At 45.2% G+C, this 24654-nt stretch overlaps 1 protein-coding gene across 1 annotated transcript in view; it reads right to left on the bottom strand.

The window, feature by feature from the left end:
* The window catches only part of PREX1 (phosphatidylinositol-3,4,5-trisphosphate dependent Rac exchange factor 1), a 343823-nt gene that overhangs the window by 195235 nt on the left and 123934 nt on the right, over positions 1 to 24654 (bottom strand). Inside the window, exon 4 of the mRNA XM_088472186.1 lies at positions 6999 to 7103. Within this exon, the coding sequence (XP_088328312.1) occupies positions 6999 to 7103 (105 nt within the window). The remainder of the gene's footprint in view (positions 1 to 6998; positions 7104 to 24654) is intronic.

Genomic DNA, 24654 nt, shown 5'->3' with positions numbered 1-24654 from the left:
GCAGCCGCAGAGAAGCCGCCATGACCGCCATCACCTTGGTGAAAACACGTGGTGCTGTCGCCAGGCCAAAAGGTAACGCCCGAAACTGGAAGTGGTCGCTGCGGATTGCAAACCTGAGGAACTCTTGATGGCGCAAAAGAATAGGGACATGCAGGTAAGCGTCCTGTATGTCCAATGACACCATGTAGTCCCCAGGTTCCAGCGCCAGAATGATGGACCGTAGGGTCTCCATCCGAAACTTCGGGACCCGCAAAGACTTGTTGAGTGCTTTGAGGTTGAGAATCGGATGATATGACCCATTGGGTTTCTGTACCAAAAATAGATTTGAATAGAAACCCTGGCCCCTCTGGGAGAATGGAACAGGCACTATAACTCCAGCCTGGAGCATAGTGTGCAATACCTTCCGCAGCTCCGTAGCCTTGTTCCGGTCTGATGGTAGACCCGTGGTGAAGAATCGAGCCGGGGGTCTGTGCCGGAAGGAGAGGGCGTACCCGTGGGAGACCACCTCCAGAACCCAAGTGTCTGTCGTAGTGAACGACCAACACCGGGAGAACTGCAGCAGGCGGCCTCCCACCCTGGGATCCCCCAAGGGGAGACCTGGACCGTCAGGCCGAAGGCTTGTCATCTGGCTTGGGGGCCGGACGTCTGGTACTCCATGCCTGTTTCCGGGGCTTGACCGATTTCTTAGGGCCAGCCTGTCGAGGAAACGACTGTGGTTTGGGCCTGCCCTGGGCCCTAGATAACCGAAAGGACGATGGTCCAGAACCAGAAGGAGCAGCGGCCGACGGGAGACAAGCAGATTTGGCTGCCGCCAGCGTGGCCACAATCTTATCCAGATCCGGACCGAAGAGAACTTCTCCGGTAAACGGCAACGCTTCCAGACCTTTCTTGGAATCTGCGTCCGCCTTCCAGGATCGCAGCCACAAGGTGCGACGAGCAGCTACCGCTGCTGAAGAAATTCTAGACACCAGAGTACTAATGTCTAGAGCCGCCTCGTTGATGTAGGTGGCCGAATCACGGAGATTGCCAATCAACTCCGCCTGTTCGGCCGGACAGTCGGATTCAAAAGAAGCCTCTAATGAATCCGCCCAGCGCTCCATCGCTCTGGCAACCCAGCAAATGGCCATAGCCGGCCGTGCTGCCCCCCCTGCAAGGGAATAAGCGGACTTCAGGCAGATTTCCACCTTGCGGTCCGTAGCATCCTTAAGGGAGGACATGGATGGCATCGCAATGTGGCACTACGGACAAGACGGGTCACGTGAGAATCCACCTGTGGAGGGGATTCCCACTTAGCAAAATAATTATCCGCGAACGGATAAGCCACTGCCAGGCGTCTCTGCGGCTGGTATCTTTTGCCAGGTTGTTTCCACGCCTCCTCTAAATGGTCCACCAACTGACCCGAAAGAGGAAAGACTGTGGCATCGCCCTTCACATCTTTGAAAAAGGCATACTTAGATTTAGCCGCTGGGGGAACTTCGTCCTCAATCACCAAGGCTGTGCGGACCGCCCGAATAAGTCCAGGAATATATACTTTGGACTTAGCATCAGCGTCCTTAGTATGGAGAGGTTCCTGATCGTAAGGATCCAGAATCTCCCCATCATCAGACGTCCCTTCGTCATCCTCATAAGGAGCGGACAGAGACGCCACCGGCCTTTTATGAGGCCGCATCACAGACTCCCCTTGCAACACATCCGACAAGTGCTGTACAGAACTCGTCAGGGAGTTAACCCACGCTGGCTCCTGAGAACCCGGGAGCGGGGAAATAGGGAGACTGTGGGGTACCACCAATTGTCGTGGGAACCCCTGCATGGGTGACGACACCACAGACTGCTGGGACAAACCCATCGGAGTAAACGCGGGCTGCGGAGCTAACTGGCCCACTAAAGCTGTTAACGCCTGAGCGAAACAAGCCCAGGGCGGCTCCTGTACCGGTGCTGTAACCGTAATAGGCCGCGCCATGGACAAACACTGCCGGCAAAGGCCCTCCGCGCTACCCTCCCCCTCCGCTAACGGTACTTTGCACGTGGTACACTGTAGCCGGAGGGGAAAATCACTTTCAGACATGATGGCACCACGTATGTGACCTCTCTCACCAATTAAGTATTAAATAGGCGAGAGACCACCCTGCAGCACCGCACCGCAAGGGCTTTAGCAGAAAGAACAGGGACAGTAATAAAGCTGACAGTTTAGAGAAGAAAAGTTACAGGCAGCGCTAGCACAGTCACATACAATGCAGAGAAATAACAATTCCTGCACTAACAGCGCTGATCACTCAACTACACAGACACAGGGCCTGGTAGGACACAGCGCTGCATACACAGACCTGAGCCACAGCGGAGGAGAGGTATGCGGGGGGACCCAGACCACGATGCTTCCGTCCAGCGCTTCCAGCAGCGTTCACCATGCGTTCTGGAGAAGATGGCCGCCGAGGAGCAGAGAGGAGGCTGGCCTGGGGGAGGAGCGCTGCCACAGGACCAGTCAGCACAGTGCAGAGAGGGCTGTGTGCAGCGGGGGAGGCGCCGGCTGTGAGACAGGGAAGGCGCGCTCCCCTGGCATGCATTTAACCCCTGGGACGCCGCAGCGCTACCGCTCTGCTGCGGTCCGCTGTCCCAGGGGGTAGTGGAAGCGCAGGTTGGTCGCCTGGCTCCACGCTGCAGCCAGTCCCCAGGGAGCCCCCTGCCTGGGGACTTAGGACCATGTGATCAGCGGGGACCCACCGCGGGACCCCGCTGCTTACCTCTGTCCCCCTTGAATCCGGCCATGGTCCGGAGCATCTGGGGTCACCGCTAGCTGTGACCCCAGACGCCCACCAGCATCCCCGGATCAGTACCGGCGTTCTGGTACCGGCGGGGTGTAGGGAAGACAGCATGGACGTCAGGACTGACTGTCCATGCTGTTCATCCAGATGTGCAGCCACAGCTGCATGAAGAAAAAGCTTCAGGGGCTCTTCTAGCCCCCACTCCAACAGGTGCACCCGACTCCGGCCGGGCACCAAACTAAACTGAGGTGCCTTGGCCCGGGGGCGGGGTATAGGAGGGGGACCTAGTGCATCCTGGGAGGCTGAAAGCTTAACTCTTTGGTGCCCTGCGACTGACGTCACACCTATACCCCAAGGTATCCTGTGGATACCCTATGGACCCTGAAGTAGAAATTAGATTACCATAAGTCTATTTCACCGCGTGGCCACGCTTGAGTAAATTTCCAAGGACCAGGTATTCACTGTCCTTGGAAATTTACTCAAGCGTGGCTACACGGTGAAACAGACTTACGGTAATCTAATATTTATTTTATGTGAAATAGTTCTTTTATATGTGTATACTAACCTATATGCCTAAAACGTTATAGGTATATATGTGAATAGATTTTAACCATTAATTTTGTGGTTTATATGAAGATTGCTGCTATATATGTGTAGTTTTATTGTTTAATTATTTATTTTCCTTAAATCTAATATATTTGGAAGTTTTGGTTAAAACCATTTCTGGTATAATCGGACAAGCCTCCTGTGTATTAATAGAGAGCAAACCTTGATTACTTTATTACATTTGAATAAGAATAAAAAATTGATTACCAGCGCAGTAACTATTTAGTAGCCTTTTTTTCTATAAAAATCTATCAACATTATTTATAAAATGAAATTAAAAAAAAAGCTTCATAATCGAATCAGAAACGTTTAAACATTCAATTTCTTCTTTACTATGGTTCCCCAACCCAAAAGTTCTTTACTCCAACTCGTTATCTCTCACTCTATATGGGATTTTACTAACCGTCAATTTGAAATTGCTCCACATCCAAGCCCAATAATCCCCCTATTTAACAATTTTTACTTTCGGCCTGGATGTAGTCCAGTTTACTTTATACACTGCCAAGATGGGGGAATCAGAGTAATTAACGATATTACTCGTGATCTTATATTGCCCACCATTTCAGATGTACATGCCAATTATTCCATTCCCTCCACAAAGTTTTTACAATACTTAGAAATCCGACACTTTCACTCCACAATTAAATCACGTCTAACTAGTAGACAGCTCACTGTCATTAAGTCCTTAATTTTAAGGGGTGCGAACACCAAGGGCCTTATATCCTCACTATATGTAGAACTTGTGCATCCTAATTCCGAGGCGAAAGATTCTCACGAGATGGCATGGGATGTTGACTTGGGGGAAATTCTAGATAATGAAGATTGGAGTGATATATATATATATGACTATGTGGTATCCAGCTCTATATGAGTTTGCATAAAAGAGAACGCTTACAAATTGTTTTACAGATGGTATTATGTCCCTTCCAGACTAAACAAAATGCACCTCGACATCTCAAATTTAAGCTGGACACATTCGGAAATTAGAACCATATATGGTGGAATTGCCGAAAGCTTATCCCCTTTTGGAACGAGATTAATACTTTGTTTCATTCTATAATGGATTTACACATTCCTCTCACGCCTACATACTTCTTACTACCATTGTATGTCTCTGATGCCTCTCACAACTATTTCAACATATAGTAATGGCAGCTACATGTTTATTAGCAGCGGCTTGGGCAAAAATATAAAAGTTCATTCTATGGAATATACAGTATGACTAGCATTTTTAAGAACTCTTCCAAAAGTTTTACTAAAACGTGGGAGCAATGGACCTCTCATTTTCACATCCCCCAACAAATAATTAAATACTACAAAGAACTCTTCGACGCTTTACCCTCACTCTTCCTTCATATAGACAAGGCTTTCCTCAAAACACATTCAGTACTTAGTGGACTTGTGGGATTATCCAGCTGAATTAGTTCTTCTTCTGCCCCTCTGCTCCTTTCCTGTCTTTCCTGCTTGTGGACAGTCACCCCACCAAGGCCGCATTAATGAGGGGGGCAACAGGGGCGGTCGTCCCGGGGCCCCCACACCTAACAAGCGTTAAAGTGGGCCGAAGGGGAAATGGAGCTAGTTCCGCCTCCTCCAAACCACCTAACCCCAGCGCCGCAGGGAGGCTCCATTTGCTGGGCGCCTGCTGAGATCTTCTTACCAGCGGGCGCCCGGCTCCTTCCCCGCAGCGCCAGCGGCAGCCGGAGCTCACACCTGAGCTCCAGCTTCCGGCTCCCACAGTGTACTATAGGAGAGACGTCATGACAACTCTCCCATAGTTCTGTGGAGCGGCCAGCCGGACGGACACGGGAGCGGGGCTTAAGATAAATATTGTGTTTTTTTTCTTTTTTTTCGTGTAAGCAGCTTCACTACAGGAGGCATTGCTACTGGGGGCACTACTACAGGGGCACTACTGCTGGGGCATTATTATAGGGGGCACTACTACAGAGGGCATTACTATTGGGGGCGCTACTACTGGGAGCACTAATACAGGGAGCACTACTATTACTGCTGCATAAGGGGCACTACTGCTGTGGGCACTGTATAAGTGGCACTACTACTGTGGGCATTATATGTATTAGGGGCACTACTGTGGTCATTGTGTAAAAGGGGCACTACTGTGTGTCATAACATGAATAAGGGACACTATTATGTGGTGTAATGTGATTCAAGGGCACTATGTGCAGTGTAATGTGGATAAGATTGCGCAACTGGTGAGTAATATTTCATGTGGGTGCCTATATGTGTTTTTTTTCCTGTGGGTGTATATTGTATGGTTTTTTCGTGTGTGCGCCTGTTTTTTTTCTGGTGGAGCCCATGGGCCCCATTTCACAATGAGACATAACCCCTTTAGCACTCACTAAAGGGGTTGTGACCTCCTTTCAGTATTTAACAAACAGATGTTTATCTTCAACCTAAGATGATAACAAAACAGGTACTGCAGTGTTACTACTACTGTGATACTGTGGCAAATAGAAAGTTTATCAGCTAGCAGTAACCGTTTGATGTATTGAGCAAAACTAAAAAAAGAAAAGCCACAACACGGCCAATTAAATTGGCAATACAATAGGGCTTTTCGTCCACTGATAAATCGGCCTCTAGAATTCTCATCTTCAGTAGGAGCATAAAGACCAAGATACCAATAGTTACAATCCAAGCCACACCCACACATGGCACAATCTTATCTTGTTTACACCACATACATATAGAATATAAGTACACAATAAATCTAAAAACAACTTTAAAAATATAGGATAAACAGTGTTGTAGAACTACAAGTCCCAACATGCCCTGCAAGTCATAGCTGGCCTCAACATTAACACAATATTTTTTGAATTTTGTGTTCAACTTTAACTGGCAACGTCGTATGTGATGCGAAAGGAGCCAGCCGTGCTTCAGCTGGCAGGGAGGCATCACTTACGAACGCACCGGCCGGCTCTATGCCCCGGCTGTAAAAGAGGAAATCTGTTCTGCACAAGTGCAGAACGAATCTCCTCTGACTCCCTGGACCCCTAGGCACTGAAGTGGCAGTCTGTGACTGCCAACATCACTGCCAGAATTGCGCCGTGAATCAAGATGTACTATTTGGCTGATCTATGGGTGTGTAGAATTCAGCTGCAGCAAGGGGGATTGATCATCAGTCTCCCCTGACACACGCTCTGTTGCGCTCTGCATGTGGAGGGTGGGGGGTTCTCATGGTGGTGGGAGGGTAACCCCCTGGAGGGGTTCTAGCATAAGTGGGGGTGGGATAAAATAAAACTATACGAGACTGGAGGAGGTGGGGGGGGGGTAAATTAATAAACAGACAGGAATTATTATTTTTTTTTTACCTTGAAGAGTGTGTGTGTGGGGAGGGGTAATGTTATAAAAATTTATGACCACCAGGGGGGTACATTGCCAACCGGGGATGGGAGGTTATTTTTTAATGGGGGACTATTGACACGGGGGGAGGGATGTGGGGGTGCAAAAAGAAAAAAAACCTAGATATATTTTTTTTTATTAAAATGTTAATATTTTATTAAAAATACTTTTAAAGCTATATTACATTTAAAAAAAACCTGACAATTTCTGAGTGGTTTTGTAGGAAAAAAAAATTATTAACACTGCATGATTATTTCTGGAGCTTTGGAAACTCACCAGAAGAAATGCTCGGACATTAGGGACTTTATTTAATTCCATTAATAATCTTAGGGCTTTCTCGTGATTGCTGCAATACTCCTCATACACACAGAAACGGTCCTTCTGCAAATAAAAAAGGAACAGAAAAATCAACATTATCAATAGACATTTAATCTGCAAAAATACAACATTAAGCTGGGTACACACTGGAGCGATATTGGTCAAATATGCCGTTTCCAGCCGAATCAGAGCGACGTATCGGCTGGAAATATTCACTGTGTATGGCCAATCTGCGCGCTCCAGTGGCCATTGGGAACTACTATCGGTCGGCTGTACTGCATGCAGCACCATGCAAGGTAATGAAGGACGGAACGAGGAATTGTTCCATCTTTCATTAAATTGTTTTGATGTGTACCACGGATACGATATGTCGACTGCCATATCGTCCAGGTAAACATCGCTCCAGTGTGTACCCAGCTTTAGACTGCACAAATCACAATAAGGGGGAAAAGCAGGAAACAGTACACATACAATCTAATGAGATTACACATAATTCTACTATATGCTACTACTATACCATACAGACTTGGGGTAAAGGGATAGAGGATATACAGGAGAAGTGCAGAAAAACTATTACAAAGCTTTTCCATATCTTTTACCAAACGAATATTTTAGCTCACTCAAAGCATAGATAGTTAGCCAGTATTCTGCCATTTTTAGGTGTTTCCTTGGTTAGAACATTCAGTTTTCACAATTGTGGACCCACAGAAATGGAGGGGAAAAAGAACGCAGATTTAAAACAACTTGTAGACAAAGCATGCTAACAGCAGTAGTAAGTACTACTGAACTATATAAGTTCAGCCAACTCCTACATGGCTGTGCATAGGGGAATATGAAGTACAATAGGAGTGCTAAGCAGACTAGCATCTAAACCAGGGGTCTTCTTTAAGACAGTGTGAGCCACATTAAAAAATTCAGCAAAGCCCGAGGGCCACTAAGCTATACTGCTGTATTTAGACTCTGGCCCCTCCTCACACAATTATGTCCCATAACTGCCCCTCCTACAATTTTAATTAGGTCCCAGAATGGACCCCCTCCTCCCACAATTATAATTATGTCCCATAAATGTCCCCCTCTGCAATGCCCCTTATACAGTGCCCCCAGTAGTGGTCCCCCCCTATGCAGTGCCCATTATACAGTGCCCCCAGAAGTAGTCCACCCTATGCAGTGCCCTTTATACAGTGCCACCAATAGTAGTCCCCCTTATGCAGTGCTCCCAATAATGGTCCCCCCAGTATTGGTCCCCCTTGTGCAGTGCCTCCAATAGTGGCCCCCCCTATGCAGTGCCCCTTATACAGTGCCCCCAGTAGTGGTGCCCCTTACACAGTGCCCCCCAGTAATAGTCCCCCTATGCAGTGCTCCCAGTAGTGGTCCCCCCTATGCAGTACCCCCAGTAGTGGTCCCCCCTATGCAGTGCTCCAAGTAGTGGTCCCCCCTATGCAGTGCCTCCAGTAGAGCTCCTCCCTATGCAGTTCCTCCAGTAGTGGTCACCCCTATGCAGTGCCTCCAGTAGTGGTCACCCCTATGCAGTGCCCCTTTATACAGTGCTCCCAGTAGAGGTGCCCCTTACACAGTGCCCCCCAGTAATGGTCCCCCTATGCAGTGCTCCCCCCTATGCAGTACCCCCAGTAGTGGTCCCCCCTATGCAGTGCACCTTTATACAGTGCTCCCAGTAGTAGCCCCCTCTATGCAGTGCCCCCCCCCCCATGCTGTGCCCCTTACATATATGGGGCAAAAAAACAACAACACTTACCTGAATCTCCACTCCTGCGTCCGTCGCCGTCCGCTCCTCCGTCCTCCCGGCCCGCTCTGCACTAAGGAGGAGACGTCATGATGTCTCTCCTTTCACCCACTGCGGGAGCCGGAGGGTGGAGCTCATGAGGGAGCTCCAGCCAGGCTCTGGTCGTGGGTGCAGCAGCCAATGACAGTCTGTCTGACTCTCATTGGCTGGAAAAAAAAAACACACACTACCGCTGGGTGGTACGAGTGTACTACCTGGCACCGTCGGTGTTGTCTGTTACTGTGTAGAGCGGACCGCACTACATTAACTGAAACTGACCTGGAGGGGTTGACATCGGCGGGCCACGGGGTGAAGACCCCTGATCTAAACATTCACGAAACACAGAGTAGCAATGTGATTAAAGAAACAACTTGTTTCTACTATATCGGATGATATTTCTCCTGACTGAAAAAACAACAAAGCATCTCCAACTGAAATACAGAAAAACTTACACGTTATGGGCTTGATGCAGAGGTGCACGCAATACATAGGTCTGCGCAGTTGAGCGATTTTGTTGCTACTGCGCATATATGAAAAAAAGTCTTAAAACCCCTATGGTGCATGCATTACTCTGAGTGCATGCTGCATATGTGGCCGCTGGCATTAGGAACTGCAAGGCAAACCCATGGACATTCCTGGGCGGTGGGAGGAAGCCTAGAGGGAACACAAAAACAAGGCTGTATCATGGGCATGTTATGGGAACGTCACGGGCATGTCAGTGTAAGCGGATGTGTTCTCAGACGCACAGCCACAGCGGCCATGTTTAGTCACATTTTAGAAGGAGACACTGCACTTGCCATAGGCAGGTGCAAGTATTGATGGTGAACTCGATAATGCGCCGATGGCGTCCACCGACATTGAAAGTGGGCGTCTCAGGGTTTGCACAATCTGGCGGACACAACTGAACTGAAACTAGCATTTGCATATTAAGGCCGCTGCATTTCTGTAAAAAGTCGCAGCCACGGCTGCAAGACCGTGAAACTCTGAATCAAGTCCTATCTGTCTGTTTTCCATTGTGCCACTTCTGCAGGTTTAACCATTCCATGAACACTTACTGATCCTTGAAGTGTTAAGGGACAAGTACATTAATTCCTTAAATTCGTCCCCAAACCCCATACGTATTCACAGGTCATCACAGTGATCGACCAATAGGGTTGAATATGGCCCTTTCAGGGACGGATTATCCATAAGCAGTACAAGTGGACATTTTTTGCTTTGTTTTATTTAAGATCTGTAAAAAAAAAATTTGTTTTATTTTGCCCAGTCTAGCGGGGTATTAGCCCCTTCCTGCTGCTCTGTGGTGAGATACCAGTCAGGGGAGCGTTGCTGAGCTCTGATTGGAGGAGGTCAGCAAATGCTCCTCTGACGTAAGCAGTGGGATGAGCCTGCACCTGCTTATGCAGTCCAGGACTATGCAGAACAGAGGGCACTGTTACCATATCCCGAGAAAGGTGTGGGGAGGGGAGACTTTAGGGAAACAGTGTGTGCCCCAGTCTGTCTGGCTGTGTGCGATCTCCCCCAAGTATGAGTGACACTTCCTATGTAGCTCTGTTTGAGACACCCTGTGTATGTGTGTCTCTCCACACGTGACACTCCTCCTAAGTTTGTGTGTGACTCTTAATGTGACCCGCCATGTAAATGTGTCTCTCTATATGTGGCCCTCTCTGTTTATGTGTGTGTCCTAATATATGACCCCCCCGCCCCCCGACTTGCAAGTCTGTGTGTCTATTTGTGACCCCACCTGTATGTGTGTCTCTATGTGTGACCCTCACTATATTTGTGTATGTCTCTATGGGAAGGATGTACTAAAGGGAAAAGGCAGCCAAAACACTGAGAACTGCAGTTTTTGTAGTTTTGGCCACATTCTCCTATGTACCAAGCTCCAGAATGCGTTACTTTCCGGATCTTGGACCCAGTGGGTAACGTCATCTATAGATGGCGATGACCAAAGAAGCCTATGGGCTTCTCTTCGCATTCCTCAACAAGAGGAATCCCTTCCAGCATCCCCTGTGGCGTGCGCGTCAAACGTTGCATGTGCAGAGGGACTTCTGGTTCATAAACCCAGAAGCCCCCTCTTCCTAAAGGAGAGCTCTTTTCTGAAGGTTGTCCTTCGCGATTTTAATCGCCATTCTAGGTGCATAGCGGCATTATTAATACCGGTACGATAAGTGGCGGTATGTGCCGCATCCAAAATGCGATGTGTAGTACATCCTGGCCTATATGTAATACTCCCTGTATATGTGTGTCTCTATATGTGATCATCCCTGTATATGTGTGATTTTCTAATAACCCTTGCACAACAAGCTTCTGACCCGGGATATTGCCAGGCCAACCAGGTTCCTGGCTTGGTGTGAAACGGTCGACCCCGTTGTGTGTCATGGGACTTCAACCCTGGTCACAACAAGGGTCAAACACGGTACAGACCCGGATAAGCTGCAGTCTGAAAGAGGGGACCCGGGTTATTCGACCCGGTGTAAGTTTAATAGCTGCTGACAGCCTGTGGATGCAGAGGCGCGCCTCAATGCAGAGACATGCAGTGCTGACACTGGTTCAGTGTGAACAGGAATGACACAGGAATAACCCGAGTCCAAGGTGCAATCTGAAAGGGGTGTGAGCAGCTATGTGACGGCTTAAAACAGTGTTCAAAAACCTGGGTCAGACTCAGGATTTTGCTCTGAAAACAAATGTGATTCTCCCTGTACATCGCAAAGGACAGCTCTCCCAATTAGAGCTGTCCTTTACGACAGAAGGCCGTGAGCACAGAAGGCCGTGAGCAGCAGGGGTTAAGTGGGAGCATCCTGTAAAGAATCCCATAGGCTTCTATTGGATCAAATGATTATTTTATATTTTGTATAAACTGGTTAAAAAGCCTGCTGTTATGTTATAAAAGATATTTCTCTTTTTTTTATTAAATGTATTGTTTTAACTTACTATTGAGATTAATGGTAATGCATGGCATCGTGTCAAAGCTAGAGATCAATTTATGTGGCCCCTGAAGAGTATGAGGTTGCCAATCCCTAGTTTATCACATGACCGGTATAAACCAGGAATTGAGGAATGAGATTAATCTATATAGAAATGTAGTCTAGTAAACACACAGTCACATCAGACTCCCTGTAATCAACCCATAATAAAGGATTAAATTCCATAAACATTTTCACTACAAGTAGAGACATATCCGTGCAGGTCCCAGCCCAGGGAACCTTAGAAAAGTATCTGCTATGTTACTGCCTTAGAGATTGTCAGCTGCTCCAGACATCACTGGGGTTAATGCTGGTTTTGTACCTGTAGAACATGTTCCAATTTCAACCTGCAGATTGCAGAAGATTCAACCTCAGCACCCACCCATACTCACAAACCAACCCCTCCTCCTGGCACACACTCAACCCCCCACACAAACTCACGAAGACATCACCTGCCAAGCACAAGCACCACACCACCCAAACATCCTCTCCATACGCACCCCCAAACACACCCTCCCCCAATACACACTCTTCCCAGCACTCTGTTCCCAGCCAGATATACCATACAGATCCCAAAATATCATACTGGTTAACAGACTTACTATGTACACCTATTCATTTTGCACTATATAGCATGAGACGCCTGGCGCGATTCCCGTGCTACACACTCTTTCCTCAAGTTTTGCTACTCTTCCTTCTATATGCTCATCAATTTTGTGTTTCAGATCACAAATAGTGTACTAGGAACTTAAAATTAGTGTATGGATGCGGCTAGGTAGCAAAGTCCGCGATGCGATAAAGGGAGTTATTTGGTACTATTTGAGGATAGGTGTATGTGGACATATCTGTTCTAAGATATAAAACAAATATTCTGAAAGACTGTGTCCACCGTGGATCCTCTCATGAAAAGTGCAGGCTCACAAATTATTATTGAATTCACATTCTTCAGTGTATCAAACTAATGTATCCTGTGTTTCACCCACTGTGCTAAACCAAGCTTGCTTCATCTTCCTGCTATTGATTTTTGGATTGTGGTATAAAGGATTGACAGTAAGGTAGACAAGGAGTAGGTCAACATGTGCAAAAGGTCGACTGACAAGAGGTCGACATAAAAATGTACAACTTTTTAACCCTTATCTTCTTCCTAGTGCCTAACCCTAACCCTCCCCTTAGAGCCTAAACCTAACCATAGCCTAACCCTCCCTCTTCTGGTTAACCCTAACCGTCCCCTCCCGTAGCCTAACCCTAACCTTAATTACTGTATAACAATTTTGAAAAAACAACAACAAATAAAAACATTTTGACCAGATTGTGTTGACCACTGTTGTGTCGACCGTTCGAGCCCGTCGACCTTTTACACAGTCGACCTTTGGTACCTGACAATTCTTTTGTCCCTGTCGATCTATTACATGTCAACCATGTGGTGTCGACTACTCATTGTCAACTTTCTTACTGTAGACTTTTCATCCGGATCCCTGATTTTTGAGGTAGTGTGGGAGCAGGGGTGGATTGGCTATAGACCTTACTGTGACTCTTCTCTGTAGCCAGATGGCCTTATGGGGGGGGCCGATTGGGGACTGTTTGATGCATTTTTTATCATTATTTTATATATACTTACCTTACATCAGAGTTGTAACTAAACTCGTGTGGACTGCGCTCCGTAATCAACCTTACATATTCGGAAGTGGCAATGTAACTTTTCATTCCACCGACTGTGCTCCAAAGAGCATGCCTGTCTCCATGCACTAGCAGCTGAACAATGGTGGATTGGAAGCTTTTTTTTCTCCTATACTATTTATTACAATTTTTACCTTGATAAGAGGACCTGTATTCAATACAGGATTTCTAATGACATACAATTGTGTCCTTAAACATCTATGCAGCAGTCGCGCTAAAAAGACCCTCTCAGCGAACCAGTTCCCGTGAGACCATGCTAGCACCAGGCGTCATTTTTGCCAAAAAATGCATATAAGTCGGAATGTGATGCAACCAGGACACACCAGCAGACTGTGCTGATTAATTTGATATGCAACACTTGTATGTGTGTTTGCGAATGAGTCTCTGAAACTGTATATGAAGTGCTACAATGTAACAGCCGTAGCTATTATCATTCCAAGTTCCATTGTGCATATACAAACTCAGTCGCACACAGATATACAAGTGTCTGCTGGTGCGTCCTAGTCAAATCGCATTGCAAGTAAGATGCCAGACACTAGCAGAATAGCATGGGATCTGGCGGCTCACTCAAGACAGGCAAGTTGCTTTGAAGCTAGATGTAGAAGAACACATATGTATTGTCTTTTTGAAAACAGATTTTCAGCAATTTGCTGCAGAACGGTTTTGTCTGCCCCTCCTTTGTATTTACTTTTCCCCATTTTATTTTGGAACCTACTACCTTTTAATCTCTATAGGAAGACAAGGTTTGTGTGCTCTTATCCTTTTTTTAATACATATTTGAGTAAAACATTCTTACGCAGCATGTATTTAAGTATTAAAGTAGTTTTGCTAGTTTTCTCACAAAATTGTGCATTTTTGTGTATTTGGGCAGTGGGGCTGATAGTGTATGGGGTGTACACATGATTGTCTCTGGGCACACCCACACAGCACTGGTTAAAGCTCATCCCCTTCTCAGTATAGAACCCCTGAATATTTTCAGCCCCAGGCCCATGTGTGCACCTTAATCCGGGTTGGGTACGGGATCCTGGCGGTCGAGAGGCCAGCGGTCAGAATACAGACAGTGGCATCCCGACATTCAGCATTCCTAGCCAATTAGGTAAGTGTCCTAACCCTCCCCCTAACCCACCTTTCCCATAGCCTAACCCTAACCCTCCCCCCTGCATTTAAACACTAACCACCCCCCCCCAAAAAAAAAAACTAACCCTCCCCCTAGTGCCTAACACTAACCCTCCGCCTAACACTAATACTTACCACGGTGATGCCGACAGTCGGGATTCAGAGGCCGGGAGTCCGACTGCTGATCAGATTCCGGCACCAGTAGTCTGAGTGCCCGGCATCCAGACCGCTGGGATAGTAACTACATTCCCTTTATCCGGCCCTGATAATGGTGACCTTTCTACCAAAGTTGAGTGACATCACAAAGGCTGTTTATGATGTAACACGTCACATGGTCAGTCTACTTAGGTGAAAAATCACCTCTTGCATGCATTTTGCCATTGCAATATAAATACATTATAAATATAATTGATCTATTTATTTATTAATTATCTATAACTTCGGTTAAAATAAGCTTACATTACCAATAGGGCCTCATTTAAAATGATAAATGGGGCTCCAGCCAATCAGCTCCCAACTGTCAACTATTAGAAAAATGACAGTTGGGAGCTGATTGGCTGGAGCACCATTTATCATACACAGTGAAATGTATCACTCGTTTTGGAGATAAAACTCGTTAATGGGGGCCAAGGTGCCTAGACATATGTACAGATACAGTTCATAATTTACGGTTCTATAGCAAGTCACATGATCAGCTTATTAAGGTTATAAATCACATCCTACATGCATTTTACCATTTCTATCTATCTATCGTTTAGGTTAATCTAAGCTACACAGTCAGTAGGCATATTAACAGATATTGGCCCTCATTCAGAGCCGTACGCTCTGAGCAGAGCGCACGCTCTGAATGAGGGCCGCCTCCATGAAAATGGAGCGTCCTCCTGGACGCTCGTATAGCTGTGGGTCACCATCCACAGGCTATACGAGCGTGCAGTTTGATGGCCGCGATGGTCTTGACCATCGCGACCATCGAAACTGCGAGCCAGAGCCTGCGGTTGAGGTTTTCAACCGCAAGCTCCGGAGTGATTTTGGCTCTATCAGAGCCAAAATCACTCCCACTGACATCACTAGTGATGTCAGTGGGCCGGCTTCTGACGGGAGGCGTTCCCGTGGGAACGCCCCCGTCAGGGAGGCACGCCCCGGCACGCCTACCAAAGGGGGCGTGCTGTCAATCAACATCGACAGCACGCCCCCTTTGATCAGACACAACGAGCGAAGGACTTTCCTTCGCTCGTCGCGTCTGGCGCATGCGCACGACGGAGCTCCCTCCGTCGTGCGCATGCTCAGTGCACACCATCGACCCACTTGCGAGCGGACAGCCGCTTGCGAGTGGGTCTGAATCAGGCCCATAGTTCATAACTAACAGTTTCATAGCAAGCCACATAATTAGCCTATTGAGGTTATAAATCACATCCTACCTACATTTCACTAATGATATCTATCATTATTGTCACAGACAACATTTAGGTTAAAGTAAGAATACCGTGCATTGTTACAGGTCATATTAGCAGATACAGTTGATAACTGACATTTTCTCTACAAAATGGTGACCTTTCTACCAAAGATGAGTGACATAACAAAGGCTGTTTATGATGGAGCAAGTCACATGGTTGTATACAGAAGTGGAAAATCATCATCTCCTGCATGCATTTGTTTTGCTACCATTCTTTATTCATGGCTGTGTTCTTAGGCAAAATTGTGAGTGAGCTCAGGGCCTGATTCAGAGCCGGACGCTATTTGCGCTCGTTCGTCCAGAAAAAGGGGCTGGCTATTTAAATTGACCGTTCGCTCTTTGCGGTCTCTTGACGCCTCTATGTCTGAACGAGCGAACAAAACATGCGGACGTTTTTTTGTAAAAAACGCCCCCTGGCCGCTCGCATCATACGTCATCTCCGCTATTTATTAGATTAATCGAGTACATCGAAAGGCGAATGAACTGCTCGCAATTCATGTGGTTGCATTTTCCTACCGCAATCATGCGAGCAGTTCTGGCTAAAAGACACCCAACTGACGTGGTCGATGATGCTGCTTTGTTAATTATGCACACCCTTAAAACGCCCGTTTTGACCTTTTGGCACGCCTGCGTTCGGATCTCCACTCCCCGTTTTCAAGCACCTTCCCCTGTTACCACCCACAAACGCCTCATCCTGTCACTCAAATTAGCAGGCATTCACTATTTTGCAAGCACACGATTTTCGGCCGCACTGACTGGTTCGCGCATGCGTACTAAAACCCATACGCAGATGTGCGAACATCGCTCGGAGGGAACGAGCGCCCGCTTACGAGCGGCTCTGAATCAGGCACTCACTCCCTTAGCTGAGAAGCAACCCCACACATGAATGGTCTCAGAATGTTTACTGTTGGCATGACATAGGACGAAGACTTTTGGAGGATGGCCTGGTGTCAAGAAGGGCAGCAAAGAAGCCACTTCTCTCCAGGAAAAACATCAGGGATAGACTGATATTCTGCAAAAGGTACAGGAATTGGACTGCTGAGGACTGGGGTAAAGTTATATTCTCTGATGACTCCCCTTTCAGATTGTTTGGCGCATCGGAAAAAACACTTGTCCGGAGAACTAAAGGTGAGCGCTACCATCAGTCCTGTGTCATGCCAACAGTAAAGCATCCAGAGACCATTCATGTGTGGGGTTGCTTCTCAGCCAAGGGAATGGGTTCACTCACAATTTTACCTAAGAACACAGCCATGAATAAAGAATGGTACCAAAACATCCTCCAAGAGCAACTTCTCCCAACCATCCAAGAACAGTTTGGTGATGAACAATGCCTTTTCCAGCATGATGGAGCACATTGCCATAAGGCAAAAGTGATAACTAAGTGGTTCGGGGAACAAAACATCAACATTTTGGGTCCATGGCCAGGAAACTCACCATACCTTAATCCCATTGAGAACTTGTGGTCAATCCTCAAGAGGCGGGTGGACAAACAAAAAACACACAAATTCTGACAAACTCCAAGCATTGATTAGGCAAGAATGGGTGGCCATCAGTCAGTATGTGGTCCAGAAGTTGATTGACAGCATGCCAGGGTGAATTGCTGTGGATGTTCATTATAAGTCACATTGTTACTGGCCAGTTAGTAACACTGTGCATGTACTATAGCATCATTCAAATGGGCTCTCAAGACCCACTACTTCATTAATGCCTTCCAGCTCTCATCCTAACTTGCTGCTATATGCTCCTTCATCCCCGTCTACCAAATATGTGTCACACCTGTTTCTTTGCCCCTCCCCTTTAGAATGTAAGCTCTTACGAGCAAGGCCCTCTACCCTCTTGTGCTTCTCCTACTGTACTTCCATCTACTTCCTACGCCCCACTAGGGCACCTAACACTTGGTTGCTTAAGCTCGGCTGCTTATGTGGGTGTTATGGTCACTAATGTAGCAATGTATATTATCCATGTCCTTGTCTTGTATTGTATTGTACTGCAAGTCACTGGTCACCTATTTGTTTATATACTTTGTAAGGCACTGCGGAACACTTGTGGTGCCATATAAATAAATGATAATAATAATAGCAACACTTTCAGCGAGTGACTGCAAATTTCAGTGTGCAGACATATCTATCCAGCTGATAGAACTATTGCTCCCAATATTATTACATTATTGTAATAATGTATAACTGTATTATTACAGTTCAGGGATTTCCAAACAGACTTCCTGCTCAATGTCCATCCAACAGGATTACGAGAAAACTTGCCAAACAGTCCCCTATTCATGTCAGCGCACAGGTCATTGTTTCCATAGGAAATACAGAGGTGATTTAAAAGGTGATTTCCAGGAAACATACCCGTGTGCTGTTATTCTGTTTGTGTGTCTGTATGATTGTGTGTCTGTATGATTGTGTGTGTATTTGTCTGTGCTACAAAACTTATATAACTTATATGGATCTTTCTGCTGGACACCAAAATCAACATTTTCAGATCTGAACTAAAAACGTACTGGGAAGATTAATCAACTTCTGATAAATTAACATGTATGTCTGTGTGATAAGGAACATAAACATTGTGAGCTCCAATACATCAGATAAAGCGCTGCATAATGTATAGGTGCTATATATACTGTAACTAACTGTTAATAAATAAATAATGAAGGTAAAATACATTTAATGTTACCATGACCTTCCACTGTAATTCTGTTACTATCCAACTCTACTATAGACAGCTTCAGGTGGATCAGAACCAAATGTATAGGACTGTACTGTCATCTTGTCTTTAGGGGACAGTTAGGCTTGTTATGGAATACATCACACTCGCAGGATTGCCTCTTGCCCCTGCCACTAGCGCACAAGGCATTTTCAAACATTTTCAGAACAAAAGGGATATGGGCTGGTTGTCTGTCTACCACTTCTAACACTGTGATGCAACCATGTCAACAATGTGAAATGGACACACCACCTCCAGAGCTTTGTCCTGAGTGGTCAAAATTAAAAGTTGGGTGTTATACAAATAGGACAGTGGTCAGGGAACAGGGGTAAATTACCCCACATGGGGTAAGAATTAAATTTCTGCGGTTAATGGACGGACAGCCGGGCATGCATATGAATCATTCTATAATATAGAATGATTCATATGCATGCCCGGCTGTGCCGCAGGGAGGCTCTAAGCCGGACGCCCACTGAGATGTTATTACCCACGGGCACCCGGCTCCTTCCCTGCAACGCCGCGTTAGCCGGAGGCTGGAGTTCTCTTCTGAACTCCAGCTTCCGCCTCTCTCCATGCACACTATGGGAGAGACGCCATGATGTCTCTCCCATAGTTCAGAGGAGCAGCTGGGCGGACAGGATGGCGGCGGATGCAGGAACAGGGATTAAGGGGGCACTACTACAGGGGCATTATATGGGGGCACTACTACAGGGGCATAACTATGGGGGCATAACTATGGGGGCACTACTACATATCTATGGGGGTACTACTACAGGGGCATTATATGGGGGCACTACTACAAGGGCATAACTACAGGGGCATTTTATGGTGGCACTACTATATGATTTCCTTCCTTTCAAATGAAGGGGGTAACGTCGGCATATCTAAATATATTTTGGGGTAAAAAGTAAAAAAGTTCCCTGACCCCTGAAATAGGATGTCATACATATTAAAAAGGGGAGAAATCACTGACCCTGTCTATGTGTATGTCTCAACCAATGCACGCAGAGTAATTTCTGCAAAAGGGTCATGTCACTGTGTGCCTCCTATAGAAACAATCCTAACATGGTAACCTGCTGCAGAGGAGTCACTGAGCGTGATGGACACATCTAGTTATAGACACCTCTATCCAAACATGGCAGCCAGCTGCAGAGGAATGACAGAGTGGACATATTATAGTATAAGCACCCCTGCTATATATGGTATATGCTATACATTATGCAGCCGAGGAATGCACAGCCTTTCAAATATATAAATCTTTAATAGTGGCTTTACTCACTCTTTAACTTTACCATTAGGCTCACTCTACAGCCACATTTGTGCATACACCTCCTAACAGTTCCCATGGTCAACATAAAACTCAAACACCAAAAAGCACAAACACATAATATACAGGATGACTGTCAGTATACGGACACTTTATGATGTCATAAAGGTAATTTATCTATATAGGTCTGTGCATCAGTTTCCAAGTACAGAGGGACAGGTGTATTTTTGTCCACAAAAGGACAGTTGAAACATAATGACTTTTTAAATAGCTATCTATTATAATGACAGAAGTGTGTTTAGAAATCTTGGTAATGAAAATACAACCAGAATCTGCAAAAAATAAACATTTAGGGGCCTATTCAACATTACTAAAAAATCTCTGGAGATAATTAGGTTTAGAACTCGCATGGAGTTCTACCTAATTACCGGAGGAATTCATCATTCATCCGCTCCATAAGTATCTATTCCGAAAAGCTGTCATATTTTGTGATATATTTTAGGAAAATAGATACTTCTCCCTGCCTGTGCCTACCTTACCGCATCTGGAATCATTGCTGCACATGCACCGCATCTATTCAGAGAAGCAGCGCATGCGCAGCACTGATTACAGCTGCGCTAACAGGATAGATATTTATTTATTTTCAATATACTTATCTATGTTCTCCCCGCACTGCATGCTGCTGCTGACGGGAAGCGTCTCCCCTCTGTTCCCTGGTTGCACTTGTGCTTCTTTGATTGTTAAGCTTACTTACAAAGTGCCACCGAGGAATGGAGGGGAGGCGCTTCCCATCAGCAAGCACCGGCAGGGAGAACACACAACTGTCACCGAGGGTGCGGAAGGACACAGAGGAGAGAACCGGAGGGACACAGCGGAGGGAGCCAAAGGAGAGACCCGAAGTAGAAGCCGGAGGAACCTGAAGGATGAAGCCAATGGTGATGGAGGGACCTGGAGGAGGGAGCTGAAAACAGGTAAGTATGTCTCTTTCCTACACAAGCTGCCGAGTAGACGGCAGCTGTGTACACTATCGGGGGCTGTACGCCATCTGAGAATGGCGTACAGTAACACCATCAAATTCCGAAAATACTTTTTGGAATTTGATGAATACCTTAATTTCTACATCCTCATACTAAAGTATGGGGAGTGTGGAAATTAATGCAGACGGACTTAACCAGGAGATATCAGTGATATCTCCGGCATTAAGTGTGTTAATGAATACCAAAAAACGGTAAATTAAAGAAAAAGGTCCTTAAAACTTGGTGTTGATGAATAGGCTCCTTAATCTCTGTGGCCTCTGAATAACTGCACAACCTTTAATCTAGACATTCTCTGCTTTGTCCCACTGATGCAATTGGTGAAAGAACTGTATACTTCAGCCAGCATTTCTGCCTGCTCCAAACTGACTGCACATGATTGTAAGGACAAATCGTATACTAAAAAAAGCGGATGTTTTGGGGATCTAATCTCCAAGCATGCAGAGGACACTTTCCACACTAAACACTTGGAGGTGGGGTCTCTTTCTCATGTCCCAATAGGTCTGCAGGGGAAACATTGTACGCCAAGTACATGGGCGAATTATCATTAGTACAGTCTCTCCAAGTGCAGAGGACTCATCATATGCCAAATAAGTGGGGGCCTAATATTCATGTCATTCAAGAAAGAAAATAATACTTAGCGGTCAATCAAATCAACCACAAAGGGCGCGAGCTGCTGTTACAACTGCGTTAAAATGCCGGCAACGGCAGCGTATCTCGCATCCATCATGGCCCACTCCCAGCCTAAATTAGCTATTTTTTTGCCTGCAAGACATTTTGAACAAATTCAGGCTGCTGTTGCACTGACTCATGCCGAGATGGGACTCGCAGCTAATTGGTTTGACCCATTAGAGCATTTCAGCTGTGTGGTTGCTGTCTTTAACCACACCGGTAAGTAGCATTTCAGCCGTGTGGGGATCCCTGAAATAGTGACTGGTGACATCGTCACTGGCGACTTCCTGACCTCATACCGAAGTTGGACAAGTATGAACAGTATGTGGTCAGTTTGTCAATATGTCGACATTGTCATTGACTATAATGATGTGGTTGTAATGCTACTTAAAGAATTTTAAGCAGGTCAGCATTAGAATTAACTACATCCCCTGCTTAACATCATGTTTAAAGTTATACAGTTAATCTAGTTAAAATGCTTTAAGTAGCATTACAACCAAGTCGGCGTGCCAATATAGTCAGTGTCAACATACTGATATTGAACTCCTGTATGTATCCCATATGAGCCAATAAATGAAATTTATCTGAAGATGAGAGACCACTTTACATTCATAGTAACTCCACAGCTCCCAAATGCTTTCTGTGGCTGTAAAGAAAACCACTATACACAATCATCTTTTATTTTTTTTATTTTTTTTAAATATGTTTTTATTTGGTTTTTCAATAAGAAAAATGGTCAACAGAGTTATACAAAAATTAGGGTCTTCAACCTTTGGCCCTCCAGCTGCTGTGGAACTACAGATCCCAGGATGCCCTGCCAGTTTTAGCATGCTGTTCTATCAAAACAGTGGCAGGGCATGCTGGGATGTGTAGTTCCACAGCAGCTGGAGGGCCAAAGGCCTGGTCTAGACAAAGATTCACTTAAATATATCAAAGACATTCAAATACAAATATAAACATTGAAATATTGTCCAGGAGCAATATACATGTTGCAGTATGTAAGTTATTAACAACAAAGAAGTTCAATGTAAATTAAGTAAAAGATGTATTATCTCAGACTATACTTAAATCACCCTTAAACTGAACCATATGAGAAATGGGGATTCACTGGGGAGTATGATTCCTATGACTAAACATTTTTCTAGAGTTAAAATCATATAACAGAATCACAGGAAAAGAGCTTTTGGGATATACTCTTACACTAAAGCTTCATATACACACACAACGATTTTTTTAATGATTATCGTTAAACGATATCATTTAACGATAATCGTTTGAAAAAATCGTTCACTTTCTGAGTCAAATGATGAACGATTATCGTTCATGCGCGTTCACGTTTGTAGTTTGTAGTTCAGTCAGACTTGTCAACTGAACGATTTTCATTAAGGGAATATGCAAAAATCGTTCATTACACTTTAAAAAATCTGAAAGATAATCTGACAGAAAATCGTTCATAAAATCGTTAGTAACAAAATCGTTGTGTGTGTATGCAGCTAAAGAATTAGCCATCAGCTGACATTACCTAATTAGATGGGAATTTAGTACACCCATTTTATATTGTGTTACTTATTATATTAATTGTGTTTATATGTGTTTTTTTTACATGTTTACATATTTGTATTAAATGTATTTCCTTTGTCACATGTTGTTGATGGTTTACACTTCCAAGAGCGCGGTTACCAGTTTTTCTTCTTCTTAAAATCATATAAAAAAAGGGACTGGGGGAAGCGCGGAGGAGGGGGGAGAGGGGGGGGGAAGGTTAGGGGGGGGGGATGGGTCAAAGGTGTTGGCTGATAGTGCACCTCTGACTGCACCCACACAATTTTGTAATGGTGTGAGGGTTGGAGATTTGGCAATCCATGGCTACCCAGGCATATCAGATGTCAGGATGGCTATTTGATTTGGCTAGAAGGTTTCGGTGTAGAAACCAATCAGTGTTTTCGGAGAGTTTTAAAATTTTTGTTTGGGCATCAGGTTCTAGAGAATCTATGAAAGCACCCCATTTTTTGTAAAATCGGATTATTGCTTTTTCAATGTCAGGCAGAGTGGACCTCCTTTCCAAATTAGAGTAAATTCATGTTTTTTTGTTTGACTTCTGACAAAGTGGGGGAGCTACAGGATGTCCAGTGCAATAAAATAAATTTTTTTGAGACGGTGACTATTATTGCTAACAACGGAGATATTGATTTACCACGTGAACCAAGATCCCAGTTTATGAAATTTGCTAATAAACATGCCAAAGGATCAGGCGTAAGAGAGATGGATAGTATAGATTTTATATAATTTAAGATCTTGTTCCAAAATCTTCTGATTTTACCACATGACCAAAGACAGTGGAATAGCGCTGTATCCGATTGGTGACATTTAGGACATTGCCCAGGGTATGAAGTATCTATATGTTTGTAATGGGTTGGCGAAATATACGCCCTCTGCAGCGTGCACGCGTGGACCTCCTGTAAGTAGGCTGAACCTAGAGCTTTGAAGGTTGAGTCATAGTGTTTCAACAGGTCTGTCGGAGAGGTTATTTCAGGGATGTCTCTCTGCCACATCTGGGTCAAATTTTCCCCATGGGGTGTGTTTGAAGAATGAATAATGTCAGAGTAGATGAATTTAGTTTTGTATTAAAAATGTTTACATAAATTTAAAGCGATCAGGAGAGGGTCTGGAGTTAATGAGGGTTTAATAGCTTGGCATAAAGAGGTGATATAGTGATGAGCCTGGAGAAACATAAAAAAGTGTTGTTGAAGTAGGCTATATTTATCCCGCAGAGTAGTAAATTGTTCATTATTGCCTCCTGGGTCAAACACTTTCGAGACAACATTAAGTCCCTTATCTTTCTATATGTGAAAATGTATGTTAGAAAGTGAGAGGGTAAAGGAGGAGTTTCCCCATAGGGCACATACTGGGAAGCATGTGGATTCCTTTTAATTTTTTAAGTGAGATCCA

This window comes from Taudactylus pleione, unplaced genomic scaffold, assembly GCF_031769625.1.
Source record: "Taudactylus pleione unplaced genomic scaffold, aTauple2 ptg000121l, whole genome shotgun sequence".
Lineage (NCBI taxonomy): Eukaryota > Metazoa > Chordata > Amphibia > Anura > Myobatrachidae > Taudactylus > Taudactylus pleione.
Note: the sequence above shows the minus strand (reverse complement) of the source record. Positions and strands in the feature narration are given on the sequence as shown.